The following is a 21,416-nucleotide window of genomic DNA, read 5'->3' on the forward strand; positions in this document are numbered from 1 at the left end:
CTTCTGTTTGCCAGGAAGTAATGGGACCAGATGCCATCATCTTGGTTTTTTGAATGCTGAGTTTCAAGTCAGCTTTTTCACTCTCCTCTTTCACCCTATCAAGAGGTTCTTTAGTTCCTCTTCACTTTCTGCCATTAGAATGATATTGTCTGCATGTCTGAGGTTGTTGATGTTTCTCTCAGCAATCTTGATTCCAGCTTGGGATTCATCCAGCCCAGCATTTTGCATGATGTTCTCTGCATAAGAGTTAAATAAGCAGGATGACATTTTATGTCATCAGTTCAGTTCAGTTCAGTCAGTCGTGTCCGACTCTTTGCGACCCCATGAATTGCAGCACGCCAGGACTCCCTGTCCATCACCAACTCCCAGAGTTCACTCAAACTCACGTCCATCGAGTCGGTGATGCCATCCAGCCACCTCATCCTCTGTCATCCCCTTTTCCTCCTGCCCCCAACCCCTCCCAGCATCAGAGTCTTTTCCAATGAGTCCACCTCTTCACATGAGGTGGCCAAAGTACTGGAGTTTCAGCTTTAGCATCATTCCTTCCAAAGAACACCCAGGGCTGATCTCCTTTAGAATGGACTGGTTGGATCTCCTTGCAGTCCAAGGGACTCTCAAGAGTCTTCTCCAACACCACAGTTCAAAAGCATCAATTCTTCGGCGCTCAGCTTTCTTCACAGTCCAATTCTCACATCCATACATGACCACTGGAAAAACCATAGCCTTGACTCAACAGACCTTTGTTGGCAAAGTAGTGTCTCTGCTTTTCAGTATGCTATCTAGGTTGGTCATAACTTTTCTTCCAAGGAGTAAGCGTCTTTTAATTTCATGGCTGCAGTCACCATCTGCAGTGATTTTGGAGCCCCCCAAAAATAAAATCTGACACTGTTTCCACTGTTTCCCCATCTATTTCCCATGAGATAGATGTCATGATCTTTGTTTTCTGAATGTTGAGCTTTAAGCCAACTTTTTCACTCTCTTCTTTCACTTTCAAGAGGTTTTTTAGTTCCTCTTCACTTTCTGCTATAACGGTGGTATCATCTGCATATCTGAGGTTATTGATATTTCTCCCTGCAATCTTGATTCCAGCATGTGCTTCCTCCAGCCCAGTGTTTCTCATGATGTACTCTGCATAGAAGTTAAATAAGCAGGGTGACAATATACAGCCTTGACGAACTCCTTTTCCTATTTGGAACCAGTCTGTTGCTCCATGTCCAGTTCTAACTGTTGCTTCCTGACCTGCATATAGGTTTCTCAAGAGGCAGGTCAGGTGGTCTGGTATTCCCATCTCTTGAAGAATTTTCCACAGTTTATTGTGATCCACACAGTCAAAGGCTTTGGCATAGTCAATAAAGCAGAAATAGATGTTTTCCTGGAACTCTCTTGCTTTTTCCATGATCCAGCGGATGTTGGCAATTTGATCTCTGGCTCCTCTGCCTTTTCTAAAATCAGCTTGAACATCTGAAAGTTCACGGTTCACGTATTGCTGAAGCCAGGCTTGGAGAATTTTGAGCATTACTTTACTAGCATGTGAGATGAGTGCAATTGTGCGGTAGTTTGAGCATTCTTTGGCATTGCCTTTCTTTGGGATTGGAATGAAAACTGACCTTTTCCAGTCCTGTGGCCACTCATACTCCTTTCCAATTTTGAACCAGTCCATTGTTTCATGTCCAATTCTAACTGTTGCTTCTTGACCTGCATACAGGTTTCTCAAAAGACAGGTAAGGTGGTCCGGTACTCCCATCTCATTGAGAATTTTCCACAGTTTTTTGTGATCCACACAGTCAAAGGCTTTCAAGTAATCAATGAATCAGAAACAGATGTTTTTCTGGAACTCCTTTGCTTTCTACATGATCCAATGAATGTGGGCAATTTGATCTCCAGTCCCTCTGCTTCTTTGAAACTCAGCTTGTACATCTGTAAGTTCTTGGTTCACATACTGCTGAATCCTAGCTTGAAGGATTTTGAGTATAACCTTGCTAGCCTATGATAGGATCCTAAATAACATTTTTCCCCTTTTTTCTTGGCATTGCATTTACACCGTAAATATTAGAAACATTTTACTTACAGTTAGCAATGATACTTTCTATATTCCTGTAAAACAAATACAAATCAGAGATAAATAATGGTTCTACTAAAAAAGATAACTAAATTTGAGAATGAGATCTAACTTGAGGAGATATACAGTCAGCCCAGCTGAGGCAAACAGTAAAGCATGCCTGAGCTAAACAGTGCAATAACGTTGGAGATGTGAGTCTAACCTTCAGGAAAAGTTCAACAACTAGGGAGTGCAGATCAGGACCTCTGTGTAGGCAAATGTACAAAATAACCACCAACACAAAATAACCATCAACAGGAAATGAAATTCACGCCCTAAAATTATTCCATTTCTGGACAATGTTGCAAAACTTAATTCTTCACCAATAAGATAGCAAATCTGAATACTACAGTATTAACAATCATCTCAAACCAGAAAGTCTTTGGGCTTCCCAGGTGGTACAGTGATAAAGAATCTGCCTGCCAATCAAAGAGACACAAGAGACATGGTTCAAACCCTGGGAAGATACCCCGGAGGAAGAAATGGCAACCCACTCCAGTATTCTTGCTTGGAAAATTCCACGGACAGAGAAGCCTGGTGGGCTACAGTCCATGGGGTTTCAAAGAGTCAGACACAACTGAGAGCACACACATACAAACTAGAAAACCAAAACTTAAGATTTACTACGACTCCTAATAGATGACCACAGAACTCTGAAAGAATAATTCATTTATAGTGGTGAGGGAAGAAGCCATATTACATTGAGTTAATGAATGAGTGGATGCTGAGTAACTTGAGACAGGAAAAGACTATTAGGTCTAGAGCCTGAAAATAATAAAGTAGAATGAAGGTGGTAAAAAGATTTAAAAAAAAAAAAAAAGCACCTCCTATATTCAGGATACACAGTGCAAAGCCAGAGGCAAAAGTTGTTAACAGTGGGGAAAAAAAAAGAGTCCTTATCTTCAGAATATTATTTATGAAGGAGTATTTTTAAAATCAAATAATCTTTAAACTGCAAAATAATACAATGAGTAACTAATTATTTACTGGTATAAACAATGCAAGCGCTTTATATTTATTGTTCATAATCATCACAAACCTCCTATATTATTTCCATTTAACAAATGACAAAAATAAAGCTCAAAATTTTTCAACAAATAACATTAGAGTTTGTTAACAAAGTGTTTAAAGAGTTCATAAAAAGAAGCAATTACTTGAAGCTGTTTATATGTCTTCTACTAACATCTTTTCATCTTCTGTTGACCACCTTTCTCTCATTCCAACTCCTGCTATTATCCTCTTCCGAAAAAAAAACAGACACAGCTGCTACTAGACAAGCCCAACCACAGGCAGATGAGACAGATAAGATCCCAAAGGTTAAATCCAGAAATAAGAATTCTTAAGCAGAGAAAGTAGAAGACTTCTTCAAACAAAGGCTCAAAGAATTTGTAGCAAGATGAAATGCACTACAAAAAATATTTTTAAAAGTTCTTTAAGCTGAACTAAAACAATGGTAGATTAAAAACTTTGATCTACATAAAGGAATGAAGAGTGTCAGAAGTAACTATGTGAGTAAAATCAACAGACACTTTCCGGTTTTTAATTTCTTAAAAATTAATTAACTGCTCAAAGCAATCGTAACTATGATGATGATAAAGACAATGATGATGACGATGTAGTCCTGGGGTCTGTAACATATACATAAGAGTTATAACAAGACTAGCATAAATGATGACAGGGAATAAAGAGAATCATACTATTGTAAAGAATACTAAAAAAAAAAAATACATCCATTATCCATATTAGTATTCGAAAGCAGACAATGAGAAGTTAAGCGTAGGGGAGGGAGGAGGGAGGAGGGTTCAGGATGGGGAACACAGGTATACCTGTGGCGGATTCATTTCGATATTTGGCAAAACTAATACAATATTGTAAAGTTTAAAAATAAAATAAAATTTAAAAAAAAATTCGAAAAAAAAAAAAGAAGTTAAGCGTGCATATTTGTCAACCCTTGAACAACCACTAAGTAAGAAAATGAAGAACATAGCGAATACAACAATAATGAAGATAAAATGGAATGCTAAAATATATACTCAATTCAAAAGAGGCAGGAGAAAAGGAAGAAAAATTAGATGGGACAAATTATAAATAAATAAAAAGACAAACCTAAACAAACAGAAAATTACATAATATGTAAATAATCTAACACACTACAATTAACAGACAGTAACTGTTATTCAGATTAGTAAAACTCAACTATAATCTAACTACAGAAAACTAAGTTTAGATATATAGACTCAGTACAGTTTCTAAAGATATGATACCCCAAGTTTCAAAAAGAAAATCAAGGCAAAAATGAATCAATCCAAAACAAAAGAAAATTAGCAGCATCTAATTAACAAAACAAAAACCAGAGAACTGTTGCATTTTATGAATAAAAAGGGAATCTAGAGACGACCTTGTGAACCAGACCAAAATAAAAAACTAGAAGCTGCAGTCTGTGTTCTTCATTATCTTTAATGCCAGCTAACACACTGGGATGGCTTAAAGCCAACAGGGGAAGAAAGAACTTGCAACCACCAGCAAGCTGCAATGTTTCATACCAGCTTCTTTTCCCCCCCAGCATTCAGACATAGAAATTACAGAGTCCACAGCACTGAACACTATAATTAGGGTTGTACTGGCACTTCTATTACAACCCCATATTTTCATTCATAACATTCTTAGAAAGTCCTTCACAAAACTAAAGCCTTCCTTTCTTATCTCAATCCCAATTTTCCTTCTTCTTAACATAGAAGAGCTATAAGAGATCAGCTCCTACAGTTGAAAAAAATAAGTAAATAAAAGTCTTCCCAGGGATAAAATAAATACAACAGAACCCCCACACCAAAAACAACACCTAAAGTGGCAAACAAGAATTAAAACTTTCTTAATGTTAAAAAAAAATTATCAAATCAAAAATCCACCTTATACCAAGTCTGGTTTTCATGCGGCACAAATTTCAATCTTATATACGACATAACAAAAAATTCTACTATATGTATATAAAATATGGTCTTCCCTCATGGCTCAGGCAGTAAAGAATCTGCCTGCAATGCAGGAGACCCAGCTTAGACCCCTGCGTTGGGAAGATCCTCTGGAGAAGGGAATGGCTACCCACTCCAATATTTCTGCCTGGAGAACCCCATGGACAGTCCCTGGTTGTACAAAAAGTCGGACACAACTGAATAACTAAAACTTTCACTTTTATTATTTTTATATATATATACACACATATATATGTGTGTATATATATATAAAGAACTAGATCTTTATAACACATAGGTTTGTTTGTTTGTTTTTCCAAACATCTAACTAAAAGGAGTCCTCTTTCTACTACTTCTGATTAGGAAGCTTTAGACACAGGTAGAAGTTTAAGAAACCATGATTTCTCCTATTTCTGAATTTTTAAGGCACAGAATAGAGTTTAAGACATATTTATCTTCATTTTCATTCATCTACAAGTTATCTGTGCATGTTCGTGGCTTTTGGTTTTTTATTTCAATAATGTTTTTAAATTATTCAAGTTATTTCACCTCAAAAACAAATCAAAATTTAAAACAAAGTAAATTTTACCACCTGGTTGTTCTAAGACTACAGACAGTATTTTCATACTAAAATTAAAATCATAAGCTACATATGAGATAACATTTTTTCCTTAAAACATTCAAGAGGGCTTCCCTGATGGCTCAGTGGTGAAGAATCCACCTGCCAATTCAGGAAACATGGGTCCAATCCCTGGATCCAGGAAGATCCCACATCCCTCAGAGCAGCTGAGCCCAAACACCACAACTATTGAGTTTGTGCTCTAGAACAGGCTGGATCCCTGGGTTAGGAAGATCCCCGGGTTAGGAAGATCCCCTGGAGGTACTTCTTTTTGAATGGAAAAAAAAATAATCCTCTGAAATAAATATGTAAAAATAATCTATTGAGAGTAACACTGACTTTGTAATTTATTCTGCTTTTTCCTTACTACAACTCTACAAATCCAATTACTGGTCTTCTTTCCACTCCTAAGTAAAAATGAAAACAATTCAAATTTCAGTATTTATTCGAGGTCCAATATGTGGAAATAAAGTAAAAATTTTCCTTAAAGTTTTCCAGTTTTGGCACAGAGATAATTGAGCAAAAACAATTAGAGGTAAATTTAACTGTCATCAGAAAGAAAGAAGTAGCAAATTAAATGTAATTTGCCTTTTTATAATCCCATCATGTACCTGGCATCATAGGAATTATGTATGCTAGAAGGCAGAACAAAAAAGTATGATGATGTCAAGCTAGATAATTTATACAGATTTCAAGAGTTTCAGTGGCATTTAATGACACATCTTTTTAACTAAGCAGGATAAACATTTAGAAATAGCTATTGCTTTACAAATGAAATGTCCTTTTACTGTATTACATATAGCTACGCAAAAATGTCAGTACACTTCAGTTTGACAAAAATGTCAACTCTACACATAAATTAAATGTTAAAAATATTATTTGCTTTTTATCTTTACATATATAATACAAGGAAAATCCAATACCACAGAAAAATTTATGTTAATCTATTGTACACAATTCTTGATCATCTACATATCAATGCAGGGGAACAGCAGTGTTCAAATGCAACAGAATAACTAAGAGTATTTACATTTAATTTCTGATTACCTTAACTGACATTTTTTGTAGCTGTGTCTCTACCAACAAATTTGTTTATACAAATATTAAGCTTATTCAAAGTTCTCTAGAGAATATGAGAAAGCCAGAGATAAGACATAAAATTTTGTGCAATTCATCCACCAGTGGATAACTATATAAATATCAAAACTGAATTCTTCTACGGATTTTCATAAGGACAAAAGACATTTTAAAATACTGCTTGGGGTGGGGTGGGAGGGAGGGAAGTTCAGGAGGCAGGGGGAATGTATGTACATCTATGGCTAATTCATGTTGATGTGTGGCAGAAACCAACAGAACATTGTAAAGCAATAATCTTCCAATTAAAACATTAATTTAAAATATAAATAAAATATTGCTTACACTAAGTTTGAAGTAAAGGATATTCCGGTTAACCAATATACTAATGAAAATTGAGGATCAGGACTTTATTGGTAAGATAATGAAAACAGCGCTCAGAAAAATCATTACCTATTACCCAAGTCCATGAATGAACTGCTTACCGTATTTATACAGATGCTATGTTAATCAAGATATTACGAATGTGGAGAAGGAAATGGCAACCCACTCCAGTATTCTTGCCGGGAGAATCCCAGGGACAGAGGAGCCTGGTGGGCTGCTGTCTATGGGGTCACAGAGAGTCAGACATGACTGAAGCAACTTAGCAGCAGCAGCAGCAGAGGAACTACGAATAACTCAGGGAAGCTGAAATATGAGAAAAAAGAAAGTGACCCCAGAGTCTGGAAGACTGAAAAGATTGAGAAAAACTGTGAAAACAAAAGGAGGGTAGTCATTAAGAAATTTTAAGCCAAGTAGTTAAATAGTTCAGTTCAGTTCAGTCGCTCAGTCGTGTCCAACTCTTTGCGACCCCAGGAACTGCAGCACGCCAGGCCTCCCTGTCTATCACCAACTCCCGGAGTTCACACAGACTCAAGTCCATCAAGTCAGTGATCCCATCCAGCCATCTCATCCTCTAGCATCCCCTTCTCCTCCTGCCCTCAATCAATCCCAGCATCAGAGTCTTTTCCAATGAGTCAGCTTTTCCCATGAGGTGGCCAAAGTACTGGAATTTCAGCTTCAGCATCATTCCCTCCAAAGAAATCCCAGGGCTGATCTCCTTCACAATGGACTGGATGGATCTCCTTGCAGGCCAACGGACTCTCTTCTCCAACACCACAGTTCAAAAGCATCAATTCTTCAGCGCTCAGCCTTCTTCACAGTCCAACTCTCACATCCATACATGACCACAGGAAAAACCATAGCCTTGACTAGATGGACCTGTTGGCAAAGTAGTGTCCCTGCTTTTCAATATGCTATCTAGGTTGGTCATAACTTTTCTTCCAAGGAGTAAGCGTCTTTTAATTTCATGGCTGCAGTCACCATCTGCAGTGATTTTGGAGCCCCCCAAAAATAAAATCTGACACTGTTTCCACTGTTTCCCCATCTATTTCCCATGAAGTGATGGGACCAGATGCCATGATCTTCGTTTTCTGAATGTTGAACTTTAAGCCAACTTTTTCACTCTCTTCTTTCACTTTCATCAAGAGGTTTTTGAGTTCCTCTTCACTTTCTGCCATAAGGGTGGTGTCATCTGCATATCTGAGGTTATTGATATTTCTCCCGGCAATCTTGATTCCAGCTTGTGTTTCTTCCAGTCCAGCATTTCTCATGATGTACTCTGCATATAAGTTAAATAACCAGGGTGACAATATACAGCCTTGACGAACTCCTTTTCCTATTTGGAACCAGTCTGTTGCTCCATGTCCAGTTCTAACTGTTGCTTCCTGACCTGCATACAGATTTCTCAAGAGGCAGATCAGGTGGTCTGGTATTCCCATCTCTTTCAGAATTTTCCACAGTTTATTGTGATCCACACAGTCAAAGGCGTTGGCATAGTCAATAAAGCAGAAATAGATGTTTTCCTGGAACTCTCTTGCTTTTTCCATAATCCAGTGGATGTTGGCAATTTGATCTCTGGCTCCTCTGCCTTTTCAAAAACCAGCTTGAACATCAGGAAGTTCATGGTTCACATATTGCTGAAGCCAGGCTTGGAGAATTTTGAGCATTACGTTACTAGCGTGTGAGATGAGTGCAATTGTGCGGTAGTTTGAGCATTCTTTGGCATTGCCTTTCTTTGGGATTGGAATGAAAAATGACCTTTTCCATTCCTGTGGCCACTGCTGAGTTTTCCAAATTTGCTGGCATATTGAGTGCAGCACTTTCACAGCATCATCTTTCAGGATTTGGAATAGCTCAACTGGAATTCCATCACCTCCACTAGCTTTGTTTGTAGTGATGCTTTCTAAGGCCCACTTGACGTCACATTCCAGGATGTCTGGCTCTAGGTCAGTGATCACACCCTCGTGATTATCTGGGTCGTGAAGATCTTTTTTGTACAGTTCTTCTGTGTATTCTTGCCAGCTCTTCTTAATATCTTCTGCTTCTCTTAGGTCCATACCATTTCTGTCCTTTATCAAGCCCATCTTTGCATGAAGTGTTCCCTTGGTATCTCTAATTTTCTTGAAGAGATCTCTAGTCTTTCCCATTCTGTTGTTTTCCTCTATTTCTTTGCATTGATCACTGAGGAAGGCTTTCCTATCTCTTCTTGCCATTCTTTGGAACTCTGCATTCAGATGCTTATATTTTTCCTTTTCTCCTTTGCTTTTCCCTTCTCTTCTTTTCACAGCTATTTGTAAGGCCTCCCCAGACAGCCATTTTGCTTTTTTGCATTTCTTTTCCATGGGGATGGTCTTGATCCCTGTCTCCTGTACAATGTCACGAACCTCATTCCATAGTTCATCAGGCACTCTATCTATCAGATCTAGGCCCTTCAATCTATTTCTCACTTCCACTGTATAATCATAAGGGATTTGATTTAGGTCATACCTGAATGGTCTAGTGGTTTTTCCTACTTTCTTCAATTTAAGTCTGAATTTGGTAATAAGGAGTTCATGATCTGAGCCACAGTCAGCTCCTGGTCTTGTTTTTGTTGACTGTATAGAGCTTCTCCATCTTTGGCTGCAAAGAACATAATCAATCTGATTTCGGTGTTGACCATCTGGTGATGTCCATGTGTAGAGTCTTCTCTTGTGTTGTTGAAAGAGGGTGTTTGCTATGACCAGTGCATTTTCTTGGCAAAACTCTATTAGTCTTTGCCCTGCTTCATTCTGTATTCCAAGGCCAAATTTGCCTGTTACTCCAGGTGTTTCTTGACTTCCTACTTTTGCATTCCAGTCCCCTATAATGAAAAGGACATCTTTCTCGGGTGTTCAGTTTACATTTTAGAAACATCACGCCCAGAGAGATGTATCAATGAGGACTAAAATAGATATATGCAAAAGAGATAACGTAACAGTAGAGTCCAGAGTAGGACAAATAACTGGATATAAGGGATGTAGAAAGTTCAGCATGACTTCAGGGGTGCTAGTTTGGATTAAAGGTAAAAAGTGAAATTTTTCACTGAAATAGGAAATATATAAGGAAGAAGAGATTTGAGGTTTAAAATAAAATTCAGTTTGAAACATCCTATGGAGATATAAGTGAAGGTCCATTTTGCTCTTGGTCTTGGAGCTCACGGGTTGGGGGGAAGAGACTGGACCCTAAAATAGTATTTTATGAATAAACAGTATATAATAATTAAATCTACTAGGGAATAAAATGATCCAAGGAGAGGCAAGGACTAAAATAATGAAAGCCTAAGAAACTCCAATTAAAACTCTGGGATGGGTAGCAGAAATGAAGCCACAAGAAGAGCCAGAGAAAAGGTAGAGAGAGATAGGAAGAGAACCACAAAAGCCACAAAAATGAAGTTTCCAAAAAGAGACTAAAAAGCAAAGATTTTGCAACAATGATATTATTAATGACCTCTGCCAAAATGTTTATAATGGCATCATGGAGGCAGATTCAGTGAAGAGGTATAAATATTAAGTCATAAATTAAAAAGGAATGGAAGAACATCTAGATTAGAAACAAACAAAACTCTATTTGTATTAATAGTTGACATGATTGTTAGAAAACAATTATAAGAAATCTACCAAAAAAACCCTCCTGTAATTAACAAAGGAAGCAAAGTTGTAGAACACAAGATCAATACAGAAAAGTCAACTGCATAACATAACAACAAATAACTGGAAATGAAAATAAAAACCACGATAACATTTATAAATACTCCAAAGAAAATAAAATATTTAGCTATAAATCTAGTAAAACATATACAGGATCCACAGGCTGGAAAAACAATGCTGATGAAAGAAATCAAAGAAAATCTAAGTAATTGAAGAAACATACTGTGCTCATGGATTAGAAGACAACAGGGTAAAGATGTCAATTCTCCCCAAACCGTTCTGCACATTTAAGGCAATTTCTGCCAAACCTACAACAAGCCTATTCTAAAATTTGGAAAGAAAAGACTATTTCTAATAGAAACAATTTTGAGAAAGAATATATGCAGAGTATATTATGTGAAATGCCAGGCTAGATGAATCACAAGCTGGAATCAACATTGCTGGGAAACATATAAACAACTTCACATATGCAGACGATACCACTTTAACGGCAGAAAGTGAAGAGGAGTCAAAAAGCCTCTTGATGAGGGTAAAAGAGAGTCAAAAAGCTGGCTTAAAACTCAACATTCAAAAATAAAGGTCATTGCATCCAGTCCCATCATTTCATGGCAAACAGATGGGGGAAAAGTGGAGACAGTGACAGATTTTATGTTCTTGGGCTCCAAAACTACTGTGGATGGTGACTGCAGCCACGGAATTAAAAGACACTTGCTGCTTGGAAGGAAAGCTATGACAAATCTAGACAGCATATTAAAAAGCAGAGACATCACTTGGCCAACAAAGGTCCATCTACTCTAATTTATGGTATTGCAGTCTCGGAGAAGGCAATGGCACCCCACTCCAGTACTCTTGCCTGGAAAATCCCATGGATGGAGGAGCCTGGAAGGCTGCAGTCCATGGGGTCGATAGGAGTCGGACACAACTAAGTGACTTCACTTTCACTTTTCACTTTCATGCACTGGAGAAGGAAATGGCAACCCGGTCCAGTATTCTTGCCTGGAGAATCCCAGGGATGGGGGAGCCTTGTGGGCTGCCCTCTGTGGGGTCACACAGAGTCGGACACAACTGAAGCGACTTAGCAGCAGCAGTAGTCATGTACCGATGTGAGAGGTGGACCATAAAGAAGGCTAAACACCAAAGAATTGATGCTTTTGAATTACGGTGCTGGAGAAGACTCTTGAGAGTCCACTGGACTGCAAGATCAAACCAGTCAATCCTAAAGGAAATCAACCCTAAGTATTCATTGGAAGGACTGATGCCAAAGGCTGAAGCCTCAATACTTTGGCCATCTGATGCAAAGAACCGACTCTCTGGAAAAGACCCTGATCCTGGGAAAGATTGCAGACAAAAGGAGAAGGGGACAGCAGAGGTTAGATAGCATCAGTGACTCAATGGACATGAATCTGAGTAAACTCTGGAAGATAGTGAAGGACAGAGAAGCCTGCCATGCTTCAGTCCATAGGGTCACAAAGAGTCAGACACAACTTAGCAACTGAACAACAACAACAGTAGGAGGACTCACTCTTACTAATGCTAACCCTACAATAATCAAGACAGTATGTTACTGACATAGGAATAGATATATTAATCATACAGACAGTGTAGGAAACCTAGAAACAGACTCAAATACACCCAACTGATTTTTGACAAAATGGTAAAAACAATCAATGGAGGAGGTGCAATCTTTTCACACATGGTACTGAAACCAGTGAATATCCACAGGCAAAAAGATGAATGTCAAACTAAACTTCATACTTTATATTAAAATTAACTCAAAATGGATCACAGATTTAAAAGTAAAACTATAAAATTTCTAGGAAAAACCACATAAGAACTTTAAGATATTGGGCTAGGGAAAGAACTCTTAGATCTGACATTGAAACCAAAGCGCATAAAAGGAAAAATTAATAAATTGGACCTAATCAAAACCTAAACTTTTCACTCTGCAAAAGACCTTGTTAAAAGCATGAAGAGACAAATTACTGAGAGAAACTATTTGCAAATCACATATCTGACACAGACAAATCTTATATCTAGAATATATAAAGAACTCTCAAAACACTGAGAAAATAAATTAAAAAATAAGCATAAGACAAGAACAAATATTTCACTAATATATATGGCAAATAAACATATGATAAGGTGTTCAACATCATTATCCATATAAAAAATACCAATTAAAACCACAATGAGGGACTTCCCTGTTGTCCAGTGATTAAGAATCTGCCTGTCAATGCAGGGGACAGAAGTTGAATCCCTGGTCCGGGAAGATCCCACATGCCTCAGGGCAACTAAGCCCATGCGCCACTACTACCAATCCCTACCAGTCCCATTTGTCACAACCACTGAAGCCTGCATGCCCTAGAGCCTGTGCTGTGTGATGTGACAAAAGCAGCCACTGCAATGAGAAGGCTTAGCCCCTGCTCACCACAACTAGAGAAAGCCCTCATGTGGCAATGAAGACCCAGTGCAGCCAAAAATAAAAAAACTTTTTAAAACACAATAAATCGTTACTACATACTTATCAGAATGACTAAAATTAAAAACAGTGATAATAACAAATGCTAGCAAGGATACAGAAAAACTGGATCACTTATACACTGGTCACAGGAATGAACAGCGGGTATAGTCACACTGGAAATCAGTTTAAACAATTATTTTTAAAAATAAAAATGAAATTACTATAGGACCCAGCAATAGCATACTTGGGCATCTATCCCAGAAAAATAAAAACTTATGTAGGCATAGAAATTTGTACACAAATGTTCACAGTAGCTTTATCTCTAATAACAAAAACTAGAGAGTACCAAACCGCTGTTCAATGGATAAACGATAAATCTGTGGTATATCCATACAGAATATTGCTCAGCAATAAAAAGGAGCAAGCCATTGATACACAGCAACTTAGTTTTGAACTTTAAGGGATTTATATTAAGTGAAAAAATCTACACTCAGAATATTACATACTATGATTCCATTTATATTTGTTATTCTTGAAATAAAATTACACAAAATGAGGAAAGGTTAGTGGTTGCTAGGGATCAACAGGTAGGGAAAATGATAGTACAGTAAAAATGAGGCAGCACAAGGAAGCTTTGTTGTGATGATATACTTTTGTATCTCAATCACGGTGGTGGCAGTTTCACAAAATGACACGTGATAAATGCAAAAAAAAAAAAAGGCAGCCAAACGAACTGAAGATATGCGCAAACAACATAACCAATAAAGGTTAATACTCAAGATATACAAAGAATTTATACAACTTAACATCAAAAACAACAAACAACCCAATTAAAAAAAATAGGCAGAGAACCTGGAAAATTTTTCAAAGAAGATATAAAGATTGCCAATAGACACATGAAGAAATGCTCCACATCACTAATTATCAGGGGAATGAAATTAGCAAATCCACAATGAGATATCGCCTCACACCTGTCAGAATGGTTATGATCAAAAAGACAACAAGTAACAAGAGTCAGTGAGGATGTGCAGAAAAGAGAACCTTTAAGGACTGTTGTGAATATTAGCTGATACACCCATCACAGAAAACAAAAAGGAGGTTCCTCAAAAAATTAAACTACCATATGATCCAGCAAGTCCACTCTTCCAAAGAAGAATAGTTTCCCAAAGAAAACAAAACACTAATTTGAAACAATATATGCACCCCTGTGTTCACTGCAACATTATTTCCAATGGCCAAGATATGGAAGAAACCTAAGTGTCCATCAAAAAAATGAATGGATATAGAAAATGTAGTATATACATACATATATACACACACAATGAAATATTACTCAGCCATAAAAAAAAATCTTGCCAAATGCCAACACAGACAGACCTAGAAGGCATTATGCTAAATGAAATAAATCAGAGAAAGATAAACACCATATGATTTCACTTATATGTGGAATCCGAAAACACAACAAATTAACAAATATAATAAAATTGAAACAGATGCATAAATACGAAGAACAAACAGATGATTGCCAGAGGGGAGGGATTTGGGGGAAAGAAGGTAAGATAGATTAAGAGGTATAGATTTCTAGTTATAAAATAAATCAAGGGGATATAATGTACAGCATAGGGTATATAATCAGTAATATTGTAAAAACTTTGTATGGTGACAGATAGTTGAGACTCATCCTGTGATCTTTCTGTAACATACAAAAATACTGAATCACTATGTTATCCATCTGAAACTAACACTGCAAGTTATAGTTCAAATAAAAATAATTAAATTAAAAAATACACATGAAAGTATAAATCTCACTGGTAAAGGTAAATACAGTACAAATATAGTATAGTACAAATACAGTAAATGTAGTGGATTAATTACCTATAAAGCTGTAATGTATGAAGGTTAAAAGACAAAAGTAGTAAAAAGATCACTATAACTAGAATAATTAAGTTGAGGGATACACAAGATAAAAAGATGTAAAACGTGACATCAAAAACATTAACATGAGGGTAGGTAAAAGGTAGTGCTTTTAGAATGTATTCAAACACGTTACCAACTTAAAACAGGTTGCTATAAACATATGCTGTTATACACAAGACTCATGGTAACCACAAAGCAAAAACCTACAGCAGATAAAGAAAAAATGAAAGGAAAAGGAAAGTGAAGTCGCTCAGTCGTGTCCAACTCTTTGCGACCCCATGGACTGTAGCCTATCAGGCTCCTCTGTCCATGGGATTTTCCAGGCAATAGTACTGGAGTGGATTGCCATTTCCTTCTCCAGGAGATCTTCCCGATCCAGGGATGGAACCCAGGTCTCCTGCATTGTGTCAACAGACGCTTTACCATCTGAGCCACCAGGGAACGAACTGAAAGGAAGTATTCAAATCACAAATGAAGAGGAAGAAAAAAAGGAAAAACTACAAAACAGCCAGAAAAAAACTAACAAAATGGCATTCAAATGTAAATGGACTAAATTCTCCAATCACAAGAAATAGTGTTGAAAGGATAAAAAACAAGACCTAACGATATGCTGCCTACAAGAAATTCACTTCAAATATAAGGACACACACAGACTGAAAGTGAAGGGATGGAAAAAGCTATTCCATGTAAATAGAAACAAAAAGCAAGCGGGGGTAGTTATGCTTTCATCAGACAAAATAGACTTTAAAACAAAGGCGGTAATTAGAAAAAAGGGCCTTACCTAGTGATAAGAGGTCAATCCAACAAGAATATGTAACATTTGTAAATATTTATACACCCAACATAAAGGGATTCCCCAGTGGAAGTAAAGATGCTACCCATCATTTATAGGGAACTCTGCCTCATTTTTCATAGAAAGAATTTACAGACAAAATCTAAACTATACTATCTGCTATCAACATCACCACCATCACTAACCTATAGCAGCACAAGTGAGGGAATCAGTAATAGTACCATAAATTCCACAACCTGAGTCAGCAATTCTGTTTTCCCTTCATTTCTGAAAAGGTAGTTGTTTTAGTCCATTTGGGCTGCTGTAAATGGCACCCCACTCCAGTACTCTTGCCTGGAAAATCCCATGGGCGGAGGAGCCTGGTGGGCTGCAGTCCATGGGGTTGCTAACAGTCGGACACAACTGAGCAACTTCACTTTGACTTTTCACTTTCATGCATTGGAGAAGGAAATGGCAACCCACTCCAGTGTTCTTGCCTGGAGAATCCCAGGGACAGGGGAGCCTGGTGGGCTGCCGTCTATGGGGTCGCACAGAGTCCGACACGACTGAAGGGACTTAACAGCAACAGCAGCAGCAACAGAACACCACTGATTGGGTAGCTAAAAAACAATAGAAATTTATTTCTCATACTTCTCATAGGCTAAGAAGTCTAAGGTCAAAGTGCCAACATGGTCTGGTGAGGGCCCTTTATCTGGTTGTCACTGTGTCCTCATATGGCAGAAGGGGTAGCGATCTCTCTAAAACCTCTTTTAAAAAGCACTAACTGAATTCATGAGGTCTCCACTGTCATGATTTTCGAAGGCCCTACCTCTTAATATACCACTATCTTTAGGGATTAGGATGTCAACACATGAATTTTGAGAGGACATTCAAACCATGGCAGCAGTCAACCAGATTAAACTAGCTTCAGATAAGAGAATTAGAGTGTTAAAAAAAAAAAAAAAAAAGACATGTAAATATTGTTAATAGACTTACCAAAACTTCCTCTAGCCTAATAGTGCACAGGCTTCAAGGACAAGATATGATACTCCTCTATTCTCTTAGCAACTATCTAAGCCAATAACCAATGTCCACTGCATCAAAACATTCAAGGAAAAAGAACAGGCAAGATTGCTCTGCAACTCCAAGCACTAACCAGGATTTAAAAGCATATACATTAACCCAAATCCTAGTTCTTTATCTCGCCTTAAATGGTATCTTAAAAGTTTGATTTAGGTTCAGAAGATTTTTTTTTTTTAATTTCGCTTTTAGGAATAGCAAGTATCACTTATATAAACACCTTGCAAATGGTTACATTTAACAGGTCAGAAGATTTTGAGATTTTACTTTCTAGGTGGCACAAAGAGCAGAATAAAGAAGTACTTTAAAAACAGACTACTCGCCTTACATTGAAGGAGGTTTTTTTTATTATAAACACAATGAACAGAGAAAGCATACACAATCAAATAGAGGAACTATGTAGCAAGTCTTGTATTTTACAGATGAGGTCCATAGAAGATAAACAAGAATATGCAAAAGAAGAGGAGCATATGCTGCTGCTGCTGCTAAGTCACTTCCGTCATGTCCGACTCTGTGCGACCCCATAGATAGCAGCCCACCAGGCTCCCCCGTCCCTGGGATTCTCCAGGCAAGAACACTGGAGTGGGTTGCCATTTCCTTCTCCAATGCATGAAAGTAAAAAGTGAAAGTGAAGTCGCTCAGTCCTGTCTGACTCTGTGCGACCCCACGGACTGTGTAGCCCACCAGGCTCCTCCATCCATGGGATTTTCCAGGCAAGAGTACTGGAGTAGGGTGCCTTTCAATGTAAATTACTGGTAAGGTTTTCAACCTTGAGCTGTATGCTGGTTCCACACGTATTTTTTAGACTAGACTAGAGTGGACAAAAACAGCTAAATAAATAAACAAATCAGACCTGGATCACTAATGATGATGTGTCATGAATCAAATTCTGTGTCTTGAGTCCAAAAAAGGAAAATAAAAACAGTTTCAAGTATGCAGGATCTAAAGGTGAGTATAACTAACACAGACCTATCTCTCAGCGTGAATAACAAATAATGCTTTCTAAGTGAAATATCAATATATTAAAATAATTCAGAGTGAACATCAAGATGACTTTACCTAACACACAACTTAGTCACCTTCACATCAAAAAAAAACTCTATAATTAAAAATGATCAGAGACATGTTAAGGCAGTATAACTATCACTGGAGTCACAATTATAAATCTTTTTTCCTAAGTAGTTTGCAGAGATTACATATCTTGCAATGCTTTTCAGTGCACTGACAGGTTAAAATAAAATCAACAAATGTTAGAATTTAATTGAACTTTACAAACTGCACATGCCTTTTTATCAAGAAATTTAGCAATATTTTTATAATGATTTCTAAATAAACCTCAGATTTCTTTCAAATTTTATTACTTTCTCATATATTAATAGTATTTTCAGCAGATTCATATCTGTAACTCTAAAAGGCCCCTTCATTTTACCTACTATCCCATGTTAATTTTATTTAGGAAGTATTTTCTTCATTATGCATTTGTAATAAAAGAAATAATATAAGTCAAATATGGGCTTACTCAATTTTACTAGTACATATATGATTTTTTAACTTAATTTCCTATTATACTAATCAAAGCTTAAAATAGGAAAATAAACTATTTTAAAATGTTTCCTCTATAATAATTTCACTAAAAAATTAACACCAGGGATGTCCCTGGTGGTCCAGTGGTTAAGAGTCTTGTGTTTCCACTGCAGATGGCCAGGGTTCGATCCCTGGTTGGGCAACTAAGATCCTGCATACTTCAAGGCACAGTCAAAAAAAAAAAAAAAATTAATTCTAATCACCAGTATAAACTGAAGCATAACTCTCCAGGGGTGCACACTGCTGAATAATTTGTCCAAATGTCAACTGCAATTTTCAAAAATCCCTTCAAGCTCAAAATTTTAAACATCTGTAAAAAATACTTGTTTTGAGAGTGGTTTACACTCATGACACTTGACCTTTTGCTGTACACACCACAAAATTCAAGTCTCAAATACCACACAAGCAGGAAATCTGATCATTCCTGCAGTAGCCATATGCATGGTCCAATATCAAATATTAGTTCTAGGTTACACTAAGTCATGTGTTACAAATCTTCTACTGAAACCTCTATAATTAGTTGTAATTTGCCTCTTTTAAAATGTGTTTCTTATGGGACATCTGGCCTTGAAAGTTCCACCTTCCCATTGAAAAAATACTTAAGTGTCTGGATTTTTTTTTTTCCACTTAATATAGAACACTGCATGGGTGGTATGACAAAGTCCAGACTTCTTAAAAAAATTAAATTTCAAGAACATAATGATTAAGAACCATTTAAGTATTACTAAATATAAATGTGGACTTCCCTGGTGGCTCAGACGGTAAAGCGCCTGTCAAATAAAATTTTGTTGCCCATAACTATCTATATCTCAAATATTTAAAGTTCACAAAATAGATTTTAATGAGAGTACAGCAGTGACACACTCATTTCCAGGAATTTACACTAGTTAAGTTGAAATGGAAAATAAAGGTTCAGAATTAAGAGATTTAAAAAAAGTTTGAGCCCAGTGAGTTCATATGGCACTCAAAGTTATCTACTTCAAGAAGGAAATGATCTTACCAATTTATAAATAGCCTTAACTCATTTCACAGAGATTAAAATTTAACAATACTCATCGATTCACTTGGTTCTAGAAACCCTTCCTTAAAACTGAAAATTAAATATGGGCTAAGGAATAAGTCATAAAAATTAAAGACTAAGACACTGCTTTTATACAGGATAAAAGTGGAAAAATCCATCACAACATCCTGCAGTTCAAACCTGTTTGCTTCCTAAATTAGAAAATTTTTCATACAAACTCCTTAAAATCAGTATTATACCTTAATTAAAAAAAAAAAAAACACTGAAATGAAATGTAACATGGGTCAGAGAAGAAATAAGTCCAAAATATCAGTTTCTAATGACAAAATTTCAAAGATATAGTGAAATTTGGTACGAAGGTAAATTCAATATATTTTCATCTTCTCAAAATATAACTTTAAAACATTTCATCTCATTTAGAAATGTCATGTAAGGAAATAAAAATCATACAGATCCTCTGAAAGTTCAAAAACCTTCACCTAAAAATTGAACACAATCAGGCCCCATTTCTTATAGATATAGGTAATAAGCAATAAGCATAATCCCTACTAAAGCTATGACTAGATTAAGTAAGATTAATATGAAAATAACTGCTAGGATGTTTTATCCAAATTTAAGAAAACTCTTTTGCAATTAATTATGTTACTTTCATAGTTATGTTAAAAAAAAAAAAAATTAAGTGTGGAACCTCCCTGGTGATTGAGTCTGCCTTCCAGTGCAGGGGACGTATACTCAATCCCTGATGGGGGAACTAAGATCTACATGCCACAGGACAACTAAGCCCACGTGGCACAACTGCTGAGCCTGCAACAGAGAGCCAGCGAAGCCAAAAACAGAAAAGTTAAGTGTATAAGCTAAGATTTGTTTATGTAAAAGCTAGCCTATTCTACAAGTTAAAGAAATAACAATTACTAATAACTATTAAATTGGTCAGGGCTTCTCTGGTGGCTCAGTGGTAAAGAATCTGCCTGCCAATGCAGGAGACACAGTTTCGACCTCTGATCCAGTAAGATCCCACAGGCAGCTGAGCAACTAGGCTCACGCACCACAACTACTGAGCCTGCGCTCTAGAGCCCAGGAGCTGCAACTGCTGGAGGCCACACACCCTAGGGCCTGGGCTCCACAACAAAAGAAGCCCGTCACAATGAGAAGCCTGCTCCCCACAATTAGAGAGTAGCCCCAGCTCGCCACAACTAAAGAAAGCTGACTCACAGCCATGAAGACCCAGAACAGCCCCCCAAAATAAAGCATTTTAATTGGTTAACATAAACAAGTAGGTTCAATAATTTCTTACCTGTATTCCATCTTTAAGTTTCAAAATGCATTCCATTGTGTTGATGGTAATTACCACTGGTTCTGAACCCAGTTTTGTCCATGGTACATGGATCCTCAGTTCATGAATATGTCCACTTAAAAAAGTGAATGGTAATTTCAATTCCTTAAAACACAAAACATTAAATAAAGTTTAGTAAGAGCTTAATATTTTTTTTCATTCTAATATCCAAAATACTTTCTGAAAAGAGAAACAAAATTTCCAACACAAAAATATTCTAGGGAGGGTGGGATGAACTGAGTAGCACTGACATGCATGACTACCACCTGTAAAACCGCTAGCTGGCGGGGGGCCACTGTGCAGCACTCAGAAGGGGGACAATCCAGTGGGGTGGAAGGGAAACTCCAGACGGAGAGGATACAGATATATACTTAGAGCTGGGTTACACTGCTGTACAGCAGAAACCAACACAACATTATAAAGCAATTACCCTCCAATTTAAAAA

The 21,416-nt window shown here is 37.1% G+C and overlaps 1 protein-coding gene across 34 annotated transcripts in view; it reads right to left on the reverse strand.

Moving 5' to 3' along the window:
* Positions 1-21,416, reverse strand: part of VPS13B (vacuolar protein sorting 13 homolog B) — an 806,276-nt gene that overhangs the window by 766,157 nt on the left and 18,703 nt on the right. For 33 of the 34 annotated variants that reach the window (XR_009490398.1, XM_059874347.1, XM_005215634.5 and 30 more), the window contains exon 3: positions 20,933-21,076. The exons of the other annotated variant lie outside the window; for it this stretch is intronic. Coding sequence is in view for 32 of the 33 variants with exons in the window: in XM_059874347.1 (XP_059730330.1) it covers positions 20,933-21,076 (144 nt within the window). In the remaining variant the exon portion in view is untranslated. The remainder of the gene's footprint in view (positions 1-20,932; positions 21,077-21,416) is intronic. 34 annotated transcript variants of the gene reach the window in all.

Source organism: Bos taurus, chromosome 14, assembly GCF_002263795.3.
Source record: "Bos taurus isolate L1 Dominette 01449 registration number 42190680 breed Hereford chromosome 14, ARS-UCD2.0, whole genome shotgun sequence".
In the NCBI taxonomy this organism is placed as follows: Eukaryota; Metazoa; Chordata; class Mammalia; order Artiodactyla; family Bovidae; genus Bos; species Bos taurus.